General features: G+C 42.8%; 1 protein-coding gene across 4 annotated transcripts in view; it reads right to left on the bottom strand.

The window, feature by feature from the left end:
* Nucleotides 1-22,233, bottom strand: part of MOB3B (MOB kinase activator 3B) — a 118,995-nt gene that overhangs the window by 31,434 nt on the left and 65,328 nt on the right. For all 4 annotated transcript variants that reach the window (XM_077475139.1, XM_077475140.1, XM_077475141.1 and 1 more), the window contains exon 3: nt 1,595-1,797. In XM_077475139.1, the coding sequence (XP_077331265.1) occupies nt 1,595-1,797 (203 nt within the window). The remainder of the gene's footprint in view (nt 1-1,594; nt 1,798-22,233) is intronic.

Below are 22,233 nucleotides of genomic sequence, written 5' to 3'. Positions count from 1 at the left end.
GGTGGATATATTAATTGTGCAGATATCTCTGTCAATAAATGTGTTTCTAGGAGCCTACGTTCCCATTAAAGAATAATATACCATCATTTCAGTGACAGCCCTATAATTATGCATATATTTAAATGTCTGTATAGCGGGATGGAGAAAATATACTTAAATAACCCCTTTTAATGATCTCATGCCTAACTTAGTCTGTTCAGAGCAACACTAAAATGGGTTTCCAGTCTGGTCACCCAAGGGTCATGTATTTATCGTTTGGGTGCCGACATCTTGCTTGGAGTATGGTGTGCACAAGGTGGCGCAGTGCTGTCCACCAAACACAGAAGACCCTACTCCGAATATTTTTTGTATGTTGTAACATTTCACAGCAATCATGGAGGTAGATGCCATACATATAAGCCCATCCCATAGAAAATAAAGCACAGTCAGCGAAAGTGGCCAAAGCTCCAAAAAGGCAAGTGTGGATACTTTCTTATTCTCTACAAAAAACAAATAGCAGTCCATAGTTTGACACGTGCAAGTATGCTCCCAAACACTACAGATACCAAACACCCTGTTTTAATCGCATGATGGCAATATTGCGATGCTGTGGCAGACTGGCCAGAAATATCACATCAAAATGCTAATGGCATGTTCAAAGAAGGTAGATGATAAAAGATGGCATGTACATGTAAAGAGCAGCGGGCATATAATGGCACTAAATACTTGCTTTTCAAAAACAGGGAATGCGAGACAGACTAGGGACGGAGGCAGGTCCAAGCCTAAGAAACACCTTTCTTGACAGCCCTATAGATTGACAGGTGTCTCGGCGGTGTCTGTATGGTCTCTTGGCGGCAGCTCCAGTACATCCAAGGCTACTCCTGTGATGCCAGTCCCAGAAGAGGAACATTTGAGGCTGAAATCTGGCTGTTCAGCTTCAACGATCCTTGATCTGGACACTGATTACATAGACACGCTAATACTCATTGATGGTTGTGAGTGCAACTAACACTTGTGTTTTATTTTTTCCTGATAAACTTGGTTACTGCACTATGGTTTGCTTGGCACCTCTTCTCTCTTCCTCCTTGTGAAAAGCACACAAAAAGTCCAGAGAACTTTACATACGGTAGTTTAGAAGGGTTCACATAAAAGTTATCAGTATATTGCTTCTTAATTGACCATTTCCTGTTTCCATCTTAACTCACAGACCTATTGTAAACCAATAACATGACCAGCTAGTCTTATTCCTATTGTTTGGCTGCAGTCCTAAAGTGAGATTGCATTCTAAAAGTGAAAAGGGGGAAATTCCACGAAAGTCTGATAGAAACTGTGCTATATCTATAAATAAGGATTCTGTGAGGTACAATTCACATTAAAATGGCTTAACGTAAATAAAAAATAAACTTAGGCCAAGTATATAACATTTTGGTGGACACGGCAGGTGAAATTTTATTTATTTATGGGGCAGATGAAGAACTGCATTGCTAAAAGCAGTAAAATTGGGGTGATGAAGTTTATGCTGCTGGGAATGGGGGGAAAGGAGGGCTCACAAATGGTGTTGCCAAATAAAACAAGTAACTGATTTCACATTGGGTAGATCTTCTGATTTCCTTACCAATGGTTCTAGCTCCTTCCGGTCTATGAGGTTCAATTCTGTCACAAAGTAGTAAAAGTGTTTGTAGCAGGTATTGACGTGTGCTTCTGCTCCCATGATTATAATGCGGTCAAAGTGATGAATGTATACATGGACAAATACACGGAATAGTCTGCACAGTATCTTCTTGCAGATCTGCAGGAAATTCTTTGGAAAAGGGACTCCTATCAATACAAAACGGAAAGGAAAAACAAAAGTAAGTATAGCAATAATCATGAAATGTATGGAAAACTGTTAATTAGGGATATACTGACCATTTTTTTTTTTTAAGACCGAGTAATAGTACCAATACTTGATCAAGTACTCACCGATATGAATTACTGATACCTATTTTAATGCCAGTTCACATATGTGATTTGGATGCATTTTGACCAAATCAGTTTTGCATGACATGTGAACCAAAATCCTTTTATATGGAACCGGCTCACATGTGTGGGCCAGCCAAAGTGTGATTTAAGAGAGTCAGGTACAATTCTCAGCTCGGTTCAGGTGCAATTTCCAATGTCATGCACTAACAGTTTGCACTGGAATCGTGCCTGAACCACTAACCGAAACCGCACCGGATTCTTCAACAGATCGCACTGTAAACCGGCTCCGTAGAAGGCATCAGTTTTAGTATCGGAGTACTCGTGCAAATGCTTAGTATTGGAACCGATACCGATATCAGTGCAGCGCTAGTACTAATGGTATACATCTACTAAGAATTAGAATTGTTACATTGCAAGTAAACCATAAATTAGTTAAGTTAATCGTACATTTTGTGTCATTTCTGTATATCAAGTATTTTGAAAAAATAGTGATCGTATACAGTAACATACACAACATTAAACAGCATTTCCTGTAAAATCCTTTTTTTGGAGTTCATTGTGGGACACGGAATTCAGAAACATTTGGGCTATACTGCCTCCTAAAGGAGGATTTGGACACTGGTAAACAAAAAAACATTGACTACCTCCCACCCCCATTATGTCTGAGTTCTGTAATAGCAGTACTCAGAGCAAGATCATGAAAAACAAAACAGACGCAGGACCATTGTCCCTGAATTAACTTCAAGAAAAGCATCTTATGGCAAGTTCAAAATTCCTAACAATTTCGTAACAGCCGTCTGAGAATGTGGAGAGAGAGAGAAGATCCATCATACAACATAGGTGGGCACAGGGAAAGCCACATGAGAAACACCTAGGTCCCAACCACAGGAGTAAGCAATCTAAAGAACATGTGCTATGATCTCGGCTTTGATAGTTTTTGGGGCCAAATGTTGATCCATGCCAGATTGTCAGCATGTCAGGGTTTGGACCCAAGGATAAAAATGTCAAGACTGAAAGTTTTCTTCCCTTGCGTCAAGTAAATTTTGCCTCCATGTGTGATGATAGACCTTAAAGAGAAACTCTGGCCGACCTCCCCAATTTTTATGTTTTTCGGCCCAGCTTACCTGATGGTGGTATCTGCACATTTCAGATACCCACCTTTCCAGTGAAGGATTGCTATTGGGTGAGGGGGGCTTAAAGGAGCCAGGGCCGCCAGTGGGGGACCCAAAAAGAAGTTGATTGGGGCTGCTCCATTCTAGGCTGTTGGTTTTAGGTCCTTGAAAGGAAACACTGAAAACCACTTCTAGACCAAAGAGTTGAAACTGTGTCTCTCTTGCAGAAAGGCACACTGGTGGGAGGGTTCTACCCCATGCTGGGTAGCAACAAGAGCACAGACTGCGTGACACCTCGCCTACCGATGCATCACTCAATTCCTCAGCATTTTAAGCCTTTCAGTGGAGAAGGAAAAAAGGTGTCCAATAATGGTGCCCATTGGTTGTAATAAATGAAGTAGTTCTTGGTACTTGGTCCACACAGCTTGCTCACTCAGACTAGATTCACACTAATGCAGTGGATATTGAATGAGTATTTAAGTGCGATTTCAAGGAGCATGTCAGTGCGAGTTGATGTGGTTCAGCTGCGATTCCAATGCATTTTTCATTCGATTTAGATTCTCTCTTTCTCTCAGCTCTAAAAACACATAGGACCTTTTTAAAAAAAATTACATGACGCTTGCACTGCATATAATTGGACAGCCACCATAGAAAAACATGTTATTTCACTCGTCATGCGATTCCATGCATTATGGACTGAATCCACAATCACATCATTGTGAATAAGGGCGTAACGTGTCTTCAAAGACTGGGTCGCACCAGACCACAGCTCCAAACCTTGGAACCATTCTCAGGCTGAAGGTGGCCATACAGAGTTAGAAATAAGATGCCAGATTGACTGAAATCGAAATTGTAGTTGGCCTTCTTGGCAACCTGCAGCTTGACAAAAGTTAATCTTTTCTTGACGGAACAAGGTTGAACAATTTTCAGTACAGATACAGACACAAAACTATGAGAAGAAAGCTTTTTCAGAAGAAATGAACAGAAAAATAGAAGCACATCAAAAGAATGATTTTATGACATATTAAGTAATGAGCAAATAGTTGAATACTCCAATGTTGAACAAAATATGATGATGTCAGCATAATAATAAAAAAATAACAAAGAAAAAGAACAGGAAAACATTTTTCAACACAACCAATACTTTGAACTGCTCTATAATTTATCATTTACCATGAAACAATTCAATTCAAATTTGGAGTTGAAAAAGGGTGAATACAGAAATATACACAGAAGTGAAATACACCCCCTCTACACATACATGCACACATTATGACCACCCACCATAATCAGCATCAACCTCTGAAAGTATGTTGTTGTATCTGGCACCAACCAGTAGCAGATCCTTCAAGTCCCTTATGCCGCGTACACACGAGCGGACTTTGACGGACTAGGTCCGACCGTCTTCCCGACGGACTTTCGGCGGAGGTCCGACAGACTTTCCAAATGAACGGACTTGGCCACACATGAACAGACTAAGTTCGTTCAAAAGTCTGTTCGTTTTGAATGTGATGACGTTAACGGGACTAAACAAGGAAGTTCAATAGCCAGTAGCCAATAGCTGTCCTTGCGTCGTATTTGGTCCGTCGCACTAGCACACAGATGAACAGTTTTCCCCGATTTTTAGTCCGTTGGATAGATTTGAAACGTTATATTTCTAGGCCCGTCGGATTTTTTTCCAGAAAAATTATCGGACTAGCCCATATACGATTGGATTGTCCAACGGACTGATCCCGTCGGACCTAGTCTGCCGGAAAGTCTGGTCGCATGTACGCGGCATTAAGCTGCGTGATGGGGCCTTTGTGGACTTGCTTTTCCAACAATCCCACAGATGCTCAATTGGATTTGGAGACCAGGTCAAAACCTCAAACTGGGTCAGCATGGGCACCCTGATCGGTCTGCAGATACGCAGCCCAACTACAACAAACTGCGATGTGCTGTTTGTTCTCACTCCTTTCTATTGGAACCAGAATTAACTTTTTCAGCAATTTGAGCTGCAGTTGTTCTATTGAATTGGACTACAGCCTTTGCTTCCCATGTGCATCAATGAACCTTGGCTGACCATGACCCTGTCACTGGTTTTCCATCCTTGGACCACTTTCGGTTTCTCCTGATCACTAAAGACTGGGAACATCCCACAACAGCTGCAGATTTGGAGATGCTCAGACCCAGTCATCTAGTCATTACAATGTAGCCCTTGTCAAAGTTGCTCAAATCCTTATGCTTGTCTATTGTTTCTGCTTTCAACACAGTAACTTCAGGGACAACATGTTTAATTGCTCTCTCATGGCTTAGTAACATAATGTGTATCCTGGGATAGTTGTGAAGTAGCTATCCCTGGAAGCAACGGGGCCCAGCATAAACCGGAAACCTGAAAGTGCTACTTTACAGAAAGAAAAAAAAAATGATATAAAAATAAAATATAATTAAAAATATATAATATAAAATAATATTTGCTTTTCTGTAAGAGGGATGGATAAAAAAAAAAAAAAAAAAAAAAAAAAAGTTTTTAGAGTGAGTTCAGTTCCACTTTATCCTGCAAGTTTAAAAATGTGCATGCATGTGCACTTGAAAAACGGTGTTGCCTTTTGCGTTATCGTTATGCCATCTTGTAGACTACATTCATTAGCGCTAGTGTGCGGTGATAAAGGGGGTGCTATGATCTGAGATATCCCCCGTTCTTATTCCCCTGCTCTTTTGCTATATTACAGCAAATTTTTTTTTTTTTTTTTTTTTTTTTACAAATAAAGGACAGGGCTGGGAGCAGAAATGGGAATATAATGACATAGTAGGAAGGTGTGGAAAGCCTATAGCCTCTGGGCTGTGGAGTTTGCAGAGCTGAGGTCATAGAGGATCCCGAGTCCTGCACTGTGCCTGCCCAGCAGCTGGTAGACCTGGAAAAGCACGTCATTTTGAATGCATACACTATCCATAACATACAGTTTGAGAGTTTAAGCGGGACTTTGATCTCTTATCCTAATGCAGTATGTACCCATGAGAATAAATCACAGCAGAAAACATAAGATCTAATATAAACAGGACCAATAAAATGTTTGTTTGTAAAAGGCATTTTTTTTTTTTTTACAAAATAAGCATGTTATACTCACCTGCTTTGTGCAATGGTTTGCACAGAGCTGCCCAGATCCTCCTTTTCTCTGATCCCCCGCCTGCGCTCCCGGTTGCTTCCCTTGCCGAGTGCTCAGAAAATACTACGACTAAGGCTGTTGCTGAAACGCATCAGCTGTTTTGCTTGTCACTTCATGGCATCTTTGTTTTTTCCCGCAACACCCAATGCGATGCAGTTCAGGCAAATGCACTGCATTTGCGACCTGCTTTTAGGGTGTCGTACTTTAACTTTCAACTGACACCCTCAGCAAATCGCAGAACACAGTGGGATTGCTATGTGGTGTGGGAAATGAACAGGAATCTCTGCTTCCCACACTGCATCAGCCTGAACTGGTGTTGAATCGAGATTGGGCACAGGTGAGTATATGCAGAACGTTTTTTACCTGAAGGCATAGAATGACTTCAGATAAAATACCATACAGTCTGCCTATAGAACCACTTTAAAGTCGAACACATTGGGGGGGGGGGGGGGGGGGGTTATTTACGAAAGGCAAATCCACTTTGCACTACAAGTGCAGACAGAGTGCACTTGAAATTGCACTTGGAAGTTCAGTCACTGTAAATCCGAGGGGGACATGCAAGGAAAATAAAAAACAGCATTCTAGCTTGCAGATGATTGGATGATAAAATCAGCAGAGCTTCCCCTCATTTCAGGTCTTCCCCTGAGATTTACAGCGACTGCACTTTCAGTGCAATTTCAAGTGCACTTGATTTGCCTTTCGTAAATAACCCCCAATATATGTTAGTGATTAGGAATGAGCCAAACAACCCTCAGTTCGGTTTGCACCAGAACCTTTGAACAGACCAAAAATTCTTATGAACTCTAGAACCCTATTAACCACTTCAATACAGGGCACTTTTGCCCCCTTCCTTCCCAGCCCAATTTTCAGCTTTCAGCGCTCTAGCGCTTTCAGTGACAATTGCGCGGTCATGCTACACTGTACCCAAATGAAATTTTTATCATTTTGTTCGCACAAATAGAGCTTTATTTTGGTGGTATTTATTCACGACTCCGTTTTTTATTTTTTGCGATATAAGCGCCAAAAAGCGGAAATTTGGAAAAAAAAAAAACAATATTTTCTTTTTTCTACTTCAATAAAAATCCAATAAAATCAAATTTTATCATAAATTTAAGCCAAAATGTATTCTGCTACATGTTTTTGGTAAAAAAAAATCCGTTAAGTGTATAATAATTGGTTTGTGTGATCACGGACATATGTACGCAAATGATCATGTACATATGTGTGCAGGTGATCACGTACATATGTGTGCAGATAATCATTGGGACATGTGATTTTAGTGGGACATATGTGGGGGACATGTTTTTATTATTAGGGACATGTGTTTTTATTATTTGGGGACATGTATGTTTTGGGGACATGTGTGGGGACATTGTGTTTATACTGTGTGGTGTGTTTACTGTGTACACTAGACTGGTGATCAGTGAGTAAAAAGCTGTAAAAAGAAGCTCATACTCACTGATCAGCAGCCGGCTGCAGCGATCTGCTCTCCTCTCCACAGCGATGACTTCTGTGTGAGGAGAGGAGGAGCCGATTGCCTAGCAACCGGCTGTTTGTTTACATCACATGACGGCCATGATTGGACACGGCCGTCATGTGATCAGGAGGGCCAATCACAGAGCCCTCCTGCCGATCTGAGATGCGCCGTGTCCAGGTGACACGGGCGCATCGGGATCGCGCCGCTGCGCGGGCGCGCGCGCGCGAGATCCCGCTACTCCTGAATGACGTTCCTGAACGTCATATCAGGAGTAGGCGGCTCCCACCCGGCCGTATATGTGCATTGGCCGGGAGGGAAGTGGTTAAAGTCTATGGGACTCGAACGTTCAAAACCAAAAGTGCTAATTTTAAAGGCTAATATGCAAGCTATGCAACAGAACAACACCAGCAATAAGGGGTAGCTTCAGGTGTGTACTGTGCAGGAGGCACACAACACCCACTGTAACTTCGCTAGGTTCCCAAGAAAAAAAAAAAAAAGACACTGTCCCTGCCTATCTTGTTTTTTCCCTGCACGCCAACACACTACACAAGGCCGCCGCGCTGGCGGCCTTATATAGTGTGGGGCATGTACTAAACCCCCCTGAGCTATAATTGGCCACAGGCATCCTGCCTGTGGCCAATTATGGCCCTCCTCGCTGCCGGCAAAGTGATTGGCCAAATATGCGGGGTCACAGTGCATGCTTGGCCAATCATGAGCCAGCAATGCACTGTGTTGGCGTAGTGCATTGTGGGCCGTTCGTGCCACACGAATTTGGTGCGAACGGTCCACAAAGTTCTGAATTCGCTGATCAGGTGAATGGCCCGTGTTCGAATCGAACAAGCGTTTGAGTCGAACACCGAGCTCATCCCTATTAGTGATGAGTAATTTTGTGTGTCCTATTACCGGCAGTTGGTTGTTCTGCTTAAAAACTTCCCTGCAGGGTCTCCTTTAGAGCCAGTGGATACCACCCAGAGCAGCAGGGTTGGGAAAAGGGAGGGGCAGCTGCCCCGGGTGCAGCGATTTCATATGGACGACTCCCCTGCACGCTGTGGGGGTTATTTACTAAAGGCAAATCCACTTTGCACTGAAAGTGCACTTGGAAGTCGCTGTAGATCCGAAGGGGGACATGCAAGAGAAAAAAAAAAAAAAAAAAAACACAGCATTTTAGCTTGCACATGATTGGATGATAAAATCAGCAGAGCTTCCCCTCATTTCAGATCTTCCCCTCAGATCTACATAGACTGCACTTCTGGTGCAAAGTGGATTTGCCTTTCGTAAATAACCCCCAGTGTTTTGGTAAGAGAATTGGGCACACAAATCATAGAGAAGAGAGATCCAATTTGGCAGACAGACAGACAATCTCGGAGTCAGCAGGCCTGTTAAAAAAAAGCCACGGCCCACCACCGGCATCAATTAAAATGCCCTGAAAATAAGATTCACTACATGGCTCTGCCTTACAGTACGGGTGTAATGTCACCCACTCACAAAGACAAATACCAGCTCCAGCGACACAGTAAAACGACTTGTATGCTTGGAAAAATAAAGAAGCAGGTTAATCCATGATTATACCTTGTGTGCAGGATCTTAATGTTCCAAGTCCTTCAAAGCAAGAACAAAAGTAATCTGAGGATTTGCAAGTGTTGTACATCAACCTGAAGCTTACTATTGGAAATATTTCATTTTTAACCCATAGCTGCAAAACACAATCATACATATAAACATAATTTAATGTGGCTTTAGGTATCACCTACAGCCACATGCGCTGAGATGACAACTGGGATTGAAGGCATATGACCGCTACACAAAAAGGCATAAGGCCTCCTTCACAAAGATGACCGGGGGGGGGGCTTCGGCCCACTGTCTGCTGAAAATGGGTCACAGGAGTGGAGAATGAACTGCACTCCTGATCTACAGCCAAAGCAGCTTTGGCTGTACTTCCTTTCACAAAGCATGTTGAGCTGATAGGCAGCACCACCTGTCCAACTTAGCCATTCAAGCCAACAAGGCCGGGTGGCTATTTTGTAACTAGTCAACGTGTTTTTGGTGAAAATTTTGATTTACAATTGTTGCATTGAGTACCTGAATGTTGCAGGCAGTGGGAAGTAAAACCTTTACACTTTAAGGATGACCCATACACTATATACAAGCTGATTATTATAGGAGGACACACCTAAACTATTCAGTTATTATTAAATTATGCAGACCCTTGCACTACATAGTTAATTGTACTACAGACTTTTGGTAAATCTAATGGTCCAAGAAAGGAAAACTGCAAAACCTACGACAGGGTCATGGGCAGCCAAGGCTCATTGATGTACATGTGGAGGGAAGGCCAGCCCATGTAGTCTGACCTAATAGAAGATCTACTTTAGCTCAAATTGCTGAGACATATGCTGGTTCTGTTAGAAAGGCACCAGAACACACAGCGCTTTACCGTTTGTTGTGTATGCAGTTGCGTAGCCACAGACCAGTCAGGGTGCCCATGCTGCCCAAAAAGTGCCTACAATGGGCACGTGAGCATCAGAACTGAACCACGAGGCAACAGAAGAAGGTGGTCTGGCTTGATGAATTCAAGAATGGTGTGACAAACACAATGAGTTTGAAGTATTGACTTGGCCTCCAAATTGTCCAGATCTCAGTGCAACTGAAGATCTGTGCGATGTGCAGGAAAAATTATACGATCCATAGAGGCCCCCCCCCCTGCAACTTACAGGACTTAAAGAATCTGGTACTGGCAGCTTGGCACCAGATACCACAACATACTTTCCGAGGTCTAGTGAAGTCCATACCTTGACGGGTTATACACACACACACAAATACAGTCAGTGGCAGTTATTTTGTCACAATTGCCAACTTTAATTTACAATGCACTTATGAAACTTTTTTTTTTTTTGATGCCATAATGTAGAGTATAAGATTTCCTATCATTTGAGCCCAGTCTTGCCACAAAGCGTTAATCCAGCTCTGAGCAATCCTCTTATTGTTCAGCGAGATAAATCTTGACAAACAGAGAAAAACTTTGTCAAATCTTCCCCCTTGCTGTGAGTGACAGGTGATTTACATATCTCATGCACTAGCCTAAGAGACATGCATTACTTTTTAATTCCCTCCCACTCCTTTCTTCTGCTGCTCTGCAAGGATTGGCTGTTCCACACTTCAGCATGATTTGGCATGCTGAAGTCATGTGTGGACTTTTCTGGGTTTTGACTGGATGTTAGTGATCATAGCAGAAGTTCAGTGTAAGAAATACACAGGAGAAAATGCATGTTGATAAGGGGAGTGTAGAGGTGGGTGGGGAGTCTACTGGCATCACGACTCCACCCACTGAGCCCTGGAAAACACACCCACCCTCAAAATCTGCAGTTTGTCGGGTCTCATAGCAGACAGAGGGGAGACATACGACCGATAAGTATACATGCCGGAGGCATGTATATCCTTCTAGATAACCAATATTGCAGTAGTTTAGAAAGGATGCGAGGGGGTTTACATCCACTTTAAGTTATGCTTTACATTATATTTTATGTGACTGACAAATGTTTATGTTCCATAAACATTCTATTGTATAAAATCTAGTCAATGTAATAAACGGCTGCACCTCATGTGGGCTTAGAGTTGCCACTTCATCCATTTAAACCTGAACACATATTAATTACACGGGTTCTGTGGCTAATTGAATGCAGGTAAGGCTCTAAGTGAGTTTAATTATCACCTTAATCAGCCACAGAACCCGTGTAATTCATATGTGTTTGGGTTTAAAAGGGACGAGGTGGCAACCCTAGGTGGGCTCCAAATAAACTTTATTGGAATATACAAATACACACCAGTAGTGTTTTAACATGTTTTAATATTTATCTTTTATGTATCCATTTTTTTTTTTTATTTGTCTTTTTTCTTTATTCCTTTTTTCTTTTTGAATACTTTATTTGGAAAACATTTGTTTTTATGTACATATATTTGTATGTTTTGATTCGATCATTGATCAAGGTTGCCACCTGCCTCTGATCGGTGTCTCCTCAGCACCTGTGCAGGGGATGATCTATATAGAACACGCATCAGTCAGCCATATCTTTGTAATGGCTAAGCACATCTCTGTTGTGTGAAACGCGTCTACTTTGACCACTACTGGTGCCTGTTGGTGTCATTTTGGATATTTGGACGTTCCAATAAACTTTATTTGGAGCCCACGTGAGGTGCAGCTGTTTCTTACATTGAATACATATCACGTAAGCGAGCCAGCGCTAGCACTCTGGTGTGTGTTCCAGTGGGTACACCTGAAGCGGGGAGTTCTGTTTACTTGTATAAAATAAAGAGATTTGCAGATTATCCACTAGAGGGAGCTCTGTATTTCGCTGCAATCACTGAGCCCCCATTCACACCAGTGCGACTTATCATGCAATTTGACAGTTTCAAATTGCATGACAAATCACGCCCTATTGTCCACATTGGAAGCAGTTAAATTAGCGTGACTCCGTCGGACTCAAATCGCACCGACATTGAAACTTGCACTGCCTTTTGCAAGTTCAGGTGTGACTTGCATAGACATCTGTGCATGAAGTCGCACAGATGTTTTCCAAGTGGCACCTGAAGTAGTACTGAAATGCTACTTTGAAATGGTGCCGCTTCAAGTGAAGTAGTACGATTTCAATGTCACGTTTAGGTTGGGACCACTGATAGATGATAGACATCTGTACAACCAGGGTGCTTATGCATGGATCGAAATTCCTGTATCGACGGCTTTAGAACACTGGCATTGATTTACAGTGCAAAATCTGGGGCAGCTGTGCATGGTAGCCAATCACCTTCTAATTTCAGTTGTTCAATTAAGCTTTTACAAAAACACTTAGAAGCTGATTGGCTACCATGCACAGCGGCACCAGATTTTGCACCAGATTTTGCACTCCAGTTTTAGTAAATCAACCCCCTTGTTTGATAAGAACAAGACAATGTGATCCTGACACTGTATTTTTCCTTCTAACTACAAGAACAATCACAGTAGGAAGCAGAGCGCAGCACAGCCAAATGAACTGTTTATATTCATGTCTGCAGCATCCCTGGAAACTTACTGCCGACGTACAAGGGAAAGTGTTGGAAATTGGTTTAAAATCTTACATCCGCCTGTATTCACTTCAAAGCCTAATATGTTGAACAGATCCAGCCTGGAACAAGAGTCTTATAGGTCTGCTTCACATCTGACATAGAACTTCTTAGCCCTGGTTCACATTGGTGCGATTTGACATGTCAAATTGATGGCAATGACACTGTCCTAATGGGTGCGACGCTGAATTTGCGGTGCCGCACCAATTTCAAAAAGTCGTTTCTGTACTACTTTTTGTGATTTCGGGTGCAATTCCCACTGACATCTGTCAGAAACCCACACAGATGTCTGTGAAATCGCAGCCGAAATCGGAACTGACATGCAGGAGTGAAATCGTGAAGCTGAACTCGCACGGCTGCATTCCTGCAGCTCAGTGTGAACCTGGGCTTAGAGGCAGAATATTTTTGCAGGTAAAGTGTTTGTAAGGCCTTAAAAGGGGTTGTAAAGTCTCAACATTTTTCGCCTTAATGTATTCTGGTGAAAAACGTTCTGTGCTGCAGCTAGCCCCGCTTTTCCTTACCCGAGCCCAATCGTTCCAGTGACGAGAATGAGCCCAGCAGCGGTCTCGGATCCTAATTGGACAGACTGATAGCAGAAGGAACCAATGGCTCACGCTACTGTCCATTAAATTCAGTGACACAGGAGCCCGGGGGCAGGGCCGAATCCTGCTGTCTGTGTTAATGGATGCAGCAGCAGGACTCAGGAGTGCGCCCGGCTGCTCACAATAAGAGGAGGAGCCAGGAGCACCGCCAGGGGAACCCCAGAAAAGGAGGAATTGTAGCTGCTCTGTGCAAAACCCTTGCACAGAGCAGGTAAGTATGACATGTTTCTTATTTAAAAAAAAAAAAAAAAAAAAAAAAAAAAACCTTTACAATCACTTTAAAGGTTTTTCTCCTTAATGCATTCTATGCATTAAGGTGAAAAACCTTCTTGGCCCCAGCGCCTGCCCCCCCCCCCCCCCCCCAAAGCCCGCCTTTTTCTTACCTGAGCCCTATTTGATCCAGCAATATGCACAAGCACAGCGGCTCAGTTGGACAGATTGATCACAGCAGGGACCATTGGCACATGTGTGGCAGTTACATTATCAGTACCGGCCCAATGGGTGAAGCAAGAATAACAGACCCAAGAGAGAAGGATAGCAACATGGCACCGATGGAGAGGATGCGGGGAGCTCTCCCCCATAAGGCTGGAGGAAAGTAAACACAGGAGGGAAGTGTCATAATGTGTATAATGCTTTGCATACTTGCACATTATAGCTAATTTTGGCTGTTCCCACCATTAATGAATTCCGCCTAACCTGGGGTGAATGCCCTGCGCCACATAAACAAAAGCAGGTAGATCTGTTTCAGGCTCTTTTGCACCATTTTAGAGTGAAACAGTAACTAGCATGGATCCACAGCTAATTAACAACAGTATTACAGAAGTTTCAACATAGAAAACTGCCCCAGATTCCCACTTGGATTGGACTGGGTGTACGGGATGGGCACAGTCTTCTGGTAACCTGGGAGAGAATCCACATGCCTCTCACTGCTCGTGCAGTAAACACTACACGGGCAGAGCCAACATAGAGGCAGAGAAAGGAACTTTTAAGCCTGGCTAATAACCCTGGCAAACATCGGGTCACCAGCCTTCTTCCTCCCTCTCAACTGAGCAAAGGGCAAGGCAAAGTAGAGGGAGCCAGATTAAGCAGCCTGCACTAGACATGGCATAGAAAACAGTGAAAAGCATCCCTAAATAATAAAGGGGCTTGAGTCCCTTTGTTAATTAGGTGCAGGATCATCTCTAGTTTCTCTTTAGAAGAGTGGGACAGATTTTATACCTGTACCACTCTGTTAATTTTCCCCATAATCCCCACACAAGAAAGAGCTCAAAATTCAGACTAGTTAATCTAGCCCTCCTTGTCAGATGAGATCACATGAAGTATGATGGACAGGGTAGCGGCTCCTATACCCACTACAGGAAAGCTCAAAGTAGGGAAATAAGTGTGTAAGATAGAATGATAGATTTGTTACAAATAATATGCACAACTGGGGATTGCAAAGACATCCGGAACCTGCTAAAAAAATAAAAAGACTTGATGAACGGGACACAGCTGGATTAATGGTTGATGGGCACCTGAACCAAATCACCTAGAGCTGGTTAAATCCTCCAAGACTGATTTACAGAGAACACAAGAGCTGAAGTGTCAGGGTTGTCAAAACACATTCACGTTAGGACTGTTGGACAAGGGAGTGAAGAGAATTCTGTCATACACCACCACGTAACCACAGGTCTGGGAAGAATACACTGAATGAACCTCATATACAATCCTGTGGATGGAGAGCTAGTGGCAACAACAAAGAACGTGGAATATTCACGCTGGCTGCAGACCAAACAATGTGCACATGTTTGGCAGTCTTTACTTCATTTCAAAATAGAAAGGGTTTTCAGTATAAGTGAGGCCTGTGCAAAGTAACTCTGCCTCAGGGCAAATAACATACTTAGAACCACAACTGACATAGAAGTCAATCACAGAGTAAACATATTCACCTTTTATGGAGTGGTTTATGAACTTTATACTTACTGCCAGCTGCTTTAATAAAAGTGTTCCATAAAGAGGTTGTAAACCTCCCCTTACCTATAGTTGTACCTATAGGTAAGTCTACAGTAGAATAAGTACTGTAAATATCTCCTAAACATGCACCGTGCAGGAGATATTCACCGTTTACTTCGCCGATGATGTCATCGCTGCATTCGCTCTGAAGGAAACGGCTGCCCTTGCCGTTCCTTCAGACGAGTGTGCCGTGACTGATGGGTCACATGGCTTTGGCCAAAGAGCCGGAGTCCGCAGCCCCAGAAGGAAGAGGGGCGAAGATGGATGCAGCTTGCAGCGGGAATGACGAGGGTTTCGTTTGCAGGTAAGTAGTGTCACATAATGTGCTAGTATACGATGAATACTAGCACATTATGCCTTTACTTTGCAGGGAAGAAGAAAAGAAGAAAAACCCACCAGATTTGGGTCGAACCAAAAAAAAAAAAACCTGAAAGCTCTGGCAAGAGCCATGTTAGTACAGTGATCTCCCCCACTGAGCTGTTGTGGCCCCCCACCAGAACACTTTGGTCAGCTGCTTGTTTTCCAGCATGCTTGGCTTCTGTCTGACCGACTGACATACACACAGTCTGAATCCAGATGTTTTTTATTGAACCGGCCAATGTCTCTCAACATTTGGCCCATGTGTACGGGCTTTACTCTGTTTAGAATCTCTCTGCTAATGAATTCCCCTGGAGTCCTAATCCCTACCTGTTATTACTGAGGGAAATAGACAAGTGGTTGTTTTGCATTGCTGAAAAGACTAGGTCTGCACTAACCTCATGCTTTCTGCAGAACCTCAAATAAAAAAAATAAAAAAAATACGATAGCAACGTGATGATAATGTAAGAGATCCGGAGAACGCAGCAAAAATCTGAAATAACATTTGTTAATGTATAAAAAAAAAAAAAAAAATTTAATTAAAAATTGGAGTCCACTCATTTTTATACTATTACAATATTTAAATAGTTTTCTCCCCATGTTTGCATATGTTCTATTCATTATAAAATAGGAGTTACACAGACAGTTTGTATTGTTTGATTAAAAAAAAAAAGTCAAGATTTCATTTTAGTCCTTTGTTCTCTGTCTGCCTGGTCAAATCCTATTTGAAGTGGAACTTCGGGATAAGCAAATATTGTCTAAATCCATTCATAATGTAAAAAATGTCGCTGTGTCTCGTGTATTTCTTACAGTTTTGTGCAGTACCCCAATGTGAAAATGACCTCGGTGCAGGAGCTTCCTGTAATACAGACCGGTCACTGCTGCTCTCTCTACATGTGCAGGGTGACCGGTCTGGTCTCCGCCTCCTCGTATAGTTTTCTGTTGTAGGTGAAGCTTTCTGGGCCCCTCCCACAGCTCTGCTCTCTGCACAGTCTATGTACAGCACAGTGATGACGTCACTGTTACTTTTACAAGGTATTATCTGGGTACGTACAGGTATTTCATGCACACAAAGTCGATTTATATGCTTTGCAGCTATTGGAGAATATTATAATGAAAGTTTTTGTTCCCAGCATTCAGGTTTACCAGAAGAGTTCACCTTTACAGAAAAATCTGTTGTGAACTAACACAGGACCTCCTCCTCATCACCCCCCCCCCCAGTCCTCTTGACCTGCCGCGTGGCAATCTCCCGTTCTGAGCCCCCCGGTATACTCGCCTCACGGCTCCGGGGCTTAGAAATCCTCGGAACTTAATCTCTTAAATGTACCCAGTCAGGAGGTATATTTAGGAGCATTCTAATTGGTTGGCGCTGTCACATGGGCGGCACGGACCAATTAAAACCCACATAGCCTGTCCTGTCGGCGAGGAAGAAGAGTGAAAGTAGAGGGGATTTCTAAGCCCTGGAACCCTAAGGTGGCTATACCGGGGGTCAGAATGGGAGATCATCGTGCTGCAGGTCGGCGGGACTGGGGGGGTTGAGGAGGGGGTCCTGTGTAAGTTCACCTTACGGATTTTTCTGTAAAGGTGAACTTACACTTTAAGCAGACATGGCTGTGAATAACCAGGATCTGTAAAACATGTCTAGGCAGCTCGGCTGGTAAAGTAGGAACCATTCCCTTTAAGGTTTTTATATGCAGACAATGATTCAGTGAAAATGAGAGCCAGGGATTCACACTGATTAACTGAGAAGAGAGCATGACACACGCTTTTGTGAAAAGTAATACCAGAGGCTGCAGTTTTGGAGCTGGAAATGGAATATGTCTAGTCTTTAGTAAGCTTGCCTATAGAACCATTCAAAGTATGAGGAGTAAAAGACATTCACTTACTATGTCCATCTATTCAGAGAAACTACCGTCTAAAGTACAGATTTCACAGACACTACTTTTCTGTATTATTAAAGGGCCATTCCCACTAGGGCAATATAGAAGCATCAGGAAAATATGAAGAGAAATACTTTAGGAAGAATATGACAGAAAAGGCATTCTAGTTTTAGGTCAGCATTCACAAGTGCCAAATCCGAATTGGGATTAGTATGTACGATACTATTATTATTATACAGGATTTATATAGCGCCAACAGTTTATGTAGCGCTGTACAACTTGAGGGTAGACAGTACAGATACAATACACTTTAATACAATAGGAATCAGAGGGCCCTACTCCTTAGAGCTTACAATCTAAGAGGGTAGGTCAAGAGATACAAGAGGTAATAGCTGTGGGCGATGTGCTGATTATATACGCATTTGCAGAGAGAAAATTGGTCATGGGACTTTGAATGAGGCGTGTCACAAATGAAAAAGTAAAAATCGCATAGAAGGGTACAGATGTAAACATATTTTCCAAGCTGAAACATTTCATTATCTAAAAAGGTACAAAATACAATTGGTAGAACAACAGAAACTCTTGTTGCTAGGTAGTCTTCCTAATCTGCCTCTTCCTATTCCGTCGCGCTTCTTCCTCTTCAGTGAGCTGCCCCGTTGCCTTCTGGGACATGTGTGTGTGTGTGTGTGTCCCATAAAACAACAGGGCTGTGCGACTCGTGCATGTGCAGTAGGAAAAAAGCAGTGAAGTCGCAAGCCCGTTTCCCTTCGTCAAGATGGTGGCGCTGGCACCAGATCCAATAGATGGATCGGCCTCGGGGCCAGACATTGCGTGCTCGCTGGACAGGTTAGTGTCCTTATTAAAAGTCAGCAGCTAGTGTGTTTGTAGCTGCTGACTTTAAAAATAAATAAAATAAAAAATAAAAAAATTGCGGCTGGAACACCACTTTAATTCATAGTGATAAATACATAACAAGGTTTGCAACCACAGGTACATGATGAGTGCTCCTTATAAAAGTTGAGGGCATTATGTGAACTCTACTCACGTTTCGAGGATTTGTCCACTCGTCAGGAGTACAATGCCACAAATAGATATAGATCTAAATGAAAAATAGTGTATTGGTAAAAAGTTACCTAGGTTTAAAAAAAAAAATAAAAAAAAAAAGGGGCAAGAAATCCCATACTCACATGCCAGCTCAGAAAGCCGGCCTAGCCAATGATTAGGGGAAACAAAGGATGCCGGATACAATGCTAGTTCCGGGGCTGAGATGAGGGCCCCCCCTCCCAAAGCAAGGGTGCAGCGATGTAAGGAACCAGATAACCACTGTGTGATAATGTGAGGGGAAGGTGAGAGGACACACCCAATCCACACTGAATCTAAAAATATAAATGTACACATATAGAAAGGGTAATGAGTAAACGTAACAATGTGCTTGTATCTGAAAATGTGTTCTTCCCCAAGTGAATAAATCCCAAGTCAAAGAAATGCCCCACTGCATGAATATGAGATACCAGGGGTGATAATCCCTGAAATGGGTGTATATTAGTAAAATCGGCAATGTAAAAAACAGGATTGAACAAGTGCTCAATAATAAATACAAAGAGGGGAAAAATAAAGAAATAAATAAAATAATATGTGAACAAAAAATTCTACAACAAAAAAAAAAAAAAAAAAAAAAAAAAAAACTTACTGGTGTAGGGTGATTGCCAGAGTGAACAAAAATCAAAGTGTCTCTGCAGTGGAGACATGCGAATTGAAATGCTGGACGTTGCATGCTATAAATACCCAAGATGGTGGGTGGGTCCCTGCAAGCACCAATGGGGAGAAAGGAAGGCAGAATGGTAAATCACAAAACCCGTGCGAACACTGGAATCGAGTCCACCAGCCCCAGCGCTAGATGGAAGAACAAACGCCCTGGCATTGCGGTGTCAAATGTTGCTGCGAGCAGGGCGTGCGCCAATGCGTGGGAGGACACTCCCCGCATCCCGAGATGGGGAAGGAGAGGGGAGGTACTGCCAGGAATCGTAGCCCCAAAAACCAACAGAGGATGGCACCCTCCGCCCCCTGGATGAATCGGAGCTGGTAAATGTAAAACCAAAAAAATGGCCAACCATGAAATGTGATATATGAGAAATGAAATCATAACCGTTCATATAAATAAAAAGTATATATGTATATAGGCAAAATAAAATAAAAATAGTGGTATGTCAGATTACTAGAGTCTGGCAGTCTTCCACCCAAATATTGAACATATAAAAACAGAGTGTGACCTGACATTGAGCCACTGTGGCAAGCCTCCATGCCTAATTACATGTATTTGCAGAGAGAAATTGGTCATGGGGCTTTGAATACCTGAGAATACGAGTATAGAATCAGACTGCCTGAACCTGCTACTGCTAGGAGGTCATTTCAAGCCCAGAATATCCTTTAAGATCTACTTACATCCAAGTCTCTTTATGTCCGCACAAAAAAAAAAAAATTCAGTTAGGTTAAACATACTTAAAAGTGCCTGAAAAGCGCCACTGCTGAATCGCTTTTCAGGCACTTCGGCAGCTTAGTACTTGTTGGCAATCACAGAGGTCAGACATTTCTTGCAGTTGGCCACCAGGTCTGCACACATCTCAAGAGGGATTTTGTCCCACTACTCTTTGCAGATCCTCTCCAAGTCATTAAAGTGGTAGTAAACCCTACCCTCTGTTTTTAGATAAGACCATTTTTGTAATTAGCGAGACAACATAAAACTATATAGCTAGGTGCCATTATGAAAAAATGTGTCCTTACTGTATAATCCGTGATGTTTGCATTTCGTTTGTCAGTGTCTAACTCAGCGCCATCTCGGATGTGGTTTATCCTAGTTCTTTTCAATTTGTATTTCCGCCCACACTTCGCGCTGCGCTGTAATCCCGCGCATGCGCAATACGTGCACAATATTCAAGCCTCGTATTCGTTTCCGGTTTCTATGGAAACGAGTAAAGGTTTCTCATAGCCAACGGGGGTGTGCTGCCAACTACTGTCGCACGTGACAGAGGAGTCACGTGATAATGCAGATCCTCTCATAAAATAAACATGAGCAGTCCTCGCGGGATGTCGGGGCTGACGTCTACAACAGGAAATGACGCAGCCCCGACAGACACAAGAATAATTCCGGCCGGGCTCGGCTGCCGGATTTTTCGGGCATTACTGCGCATGCGCGGTGACGTAAGCAGTGAGACATATACTGATTGTACAGGAAGGAAGCAGGTAGGAAAAAAATGATGAGCGAAAATGAGTTTTGGATGAATGGATGGCAATATTAATGAAAAGTGAAATTTTTAGGGTTTACTTCCACTTTAAGGTTTTGAGGCCAATGCTTGGTGGCTCGAAACCTTCAGCTCCCTCCACATATTTTCTATGGGATTAAGGTCTGGAGACTGGCTAGGCCACCCCAGGACCTTATGTTCTTCTTTTTGAGCCACTCCTTTGTTACCTTGGCTGTGTGTGTTGGGTCATTGTCATGCTGAATAACCATCCACGACCCATTTCCAATGCCTTGGCTGAGGGAAGGAGGTTCTCATCCAAGATTTGACGGTACATGGCCTTGTCCATCGTCCCTTTTATGCAGTGAAGGTTGTCCTGCCCCTTAGCACAGAATGTTTCCACCTCATGTTTAACAGTGGTGATGGTGTTGAGTTGATGCCAAAGAGTTCAATTTTGGTCTCATCTGACCACAACACTTTCACCCAGTTCTCCTCTGAATTATTCAGATGTACATTAGCAAATTTCAGACAGGTCTGGACATGTGCTTTCCTGAGCAGGGGACCTTGCGGGCACGGCAGGTTTTTAGTCCTTCACAGCGTAGTGTGTTACCAATTGTTTTCTTGGCGACTATGGTCCCAGCTGCCTTGAGATCATTGACAAGATTCTCCCGTGTAGTTCTGGGCCGATTCCTCATCCTTTTCATGATTGATGAAACTCCACAAGGTGTGATCTTGCATGGAGCCCCAGACTAAGGGAGATTGACAATTATTTTGTGTTACTTTCCATTTGCAAATAATCAGACCAACTGTTGTCACCCTCTCACCAAGCTGCTTGGCGATGGTCTTGTAGCCCATTCCAGCCTTGTTTAGGTCTACAATCTTGTCCCCGACATCCTTGGACAGCTTTTTGGTCTTGGCCATGGTGGAGAGATTGGAATCTAATTGTTTTGTTTCAGTGGACAGGTATCCCTTATACAGGTAACAAGCTGAGATTAGGAGCACTCCCTTTAGAAAAGTGCTCCTAATCTCAGCTCGTTACCTCTATAGAAGACACCTGGGAGCCAGAAATCTTGCTGATGGATAGGGGAATCAAATACTTATTTCACTCATTAAAATGCAGATCAACTCATAACTTTTTTGAAAATGCATTTTTCTAAATATTTTTGTTGGTATTCTCTCACCATTAAAATTATAGACTGATCATTTCTTTGTCAGTGGGCAAACCGTACACAATCAGGAGGGGATCAGATACTTTTTTCCCCTCACTGTAAGTACAGCAGAGACCAGAGGGCTGGGGAGGGTGTACAGTGTTATTTCACCTTTTCATTTTTTTCTGAAAAGGGTACGACCATATTTAATGTTAGGAGGGGTGAATGAGCAAAGCACTGGTTGGCTT

This window comes from Lithobates pipiens, unplaced genomic scaffold, assembly GCF_037356315.1.
Source record: "Lithobates pipiens isolate NorthernLeopardFrog02 unplaced genomic scaffold, aLitPip1_a1.2 Scaffold_13, whole genome shotgun sequence".
Lineage (NCBI taxonomy): Eukaryota > Metazoa > Chordata > Amphibia > Anura > Ranidae > Lithobates > Lithobates pipiens.
The sequence above is the reverse complement of the archived record's forward strand: the minus strand, read 5'-3'. Positions and strand labels throughout refer to the sequence as shown.